This window comes from Capsicum annuum, unplaced genomic scaffold (genome assembly GCF_002878395.1).
Source record: "Capsicum annuum cultivar UCD-10X-F1 unplaced genomic scaffold, UCD10Xv1.1 ctg78978, whole genome shotgun sequence".
Taxonomy (NCBI): domain Eukaryota; kingdom Viridiplantae; phylum Streptophyta; class Magnoliopsida; order Solanales; family Solanaceae; genus Capsicum; species Capsicum annuum.
This window is the reverse complement of record NW_025889515.1, coordinates 1-1049: the sequence shown is the minus strand read 5'-3', so window position 1 is coordinate 1049 and position 1049 is coordinate 1. Positions and strand designations below refer to the sequence as shown.

The window sequence follows — 1049 nt, the reverse complement described above, 5'->3', positions numbered from 1 at the left end:
GCCAAAGATGTCACCTCATTCATCACAAATGATCCTGATGAGCAATGTTCACCTGTGCTTGGGTTGGGTTACAATCAATTGACCAGCAATCTAAAAATATGTCTTCTGCATTTCGGAATTTTTCCAGAAGACAGTGAAATACCAGCGAAGAAACTGATGAGAACGTGGATGGCTGAGGGGTTCCTGCAGTGGGAAAATGATTTGGAAGGAGAGGCTGAGAAGTGTTTGCAAGAGCTTGTTGATAGATGTCTAGTTCTCGTCTGCAAGAAAAGTCTAGATGGAACAAAAATTAGATCATCTAAGTTCATGATCTAATATATGACCTGTGCATTAGAGAAATTCAAAGGGAGAACATTTTTATCATGAACGACATTGTGCTTCATTACTCATATTCAGATTCAGAATATCGATATCTCAGTATGCAAAAAATGCAGCCCTTTAAACGCATGACTGGTGATAAAATTGATTATTTTCACTATGGTCTTTATAGGGCTCTTCTTACCCCTGTACATCGTCAGTTGGGAGATCATGACAACAACGATCTTTTGAAACGAACCCATTCTATTTTCTCTTTTCATCTTAAGGATTCATTTTATTCTCCTGTTCTCAAATCAGAGCTTATTCATTTCAAATTACTCAAAGTCTTGGAGTTGAGACACATAGAGATTGATAATTTCCCTCTACAGATACTAAGCCTCATCTGGTTGAGGTACCTATCTTTGGTCTGCCATAAGAATTTAGACATACCTCCAGAAATTTGCAGGTTATGGAATCTGCAGACAATCATTGTTCAAGAGCATCCTGGTCGAACAGTTAAAATAACTTGTCCAGAGGAAATTTGGGGACTAATGCAATTAAGGAATCTCAAACTGGCGGCCGAATTTTATCTGCCAAATCCCCCCAGCGTATCTGCTGACAAAGGGAGTCACATGGGTTTTTCAAACATACAAACTATTTCTTGCTTGTCTCCAGGTTGTTGCACAAAGGAGGTTATTATGGGGATTCAGAATGTCAAGGAATTAGGAATCAGTAATAATGGGCATTTCAAC

The 1049-nt window shown here is 38.7% G+C and overlaps 1 protein-coding gene across 1 annotated transcript; it reads left to right on the top strand.

Annotated features, from left to right (window-relative positions):
* Window positions 1-6: 6 nt before the first annotated feature.
* Window positions 7-1031, top strand: LOC124894990 (the record flags this gene model as incomplete). Its single annotated transcript, XM_047405479.1, is given in 1 exon segment — window positions 7-1031. A coding segment is annotated over 1 exon segment (669 nt), but the record flags the coding sequence as incomplete, so codon positions are not given.
* Between the last annotated feature and the right edge of the window lie 18 nt (window positions 1032-1049).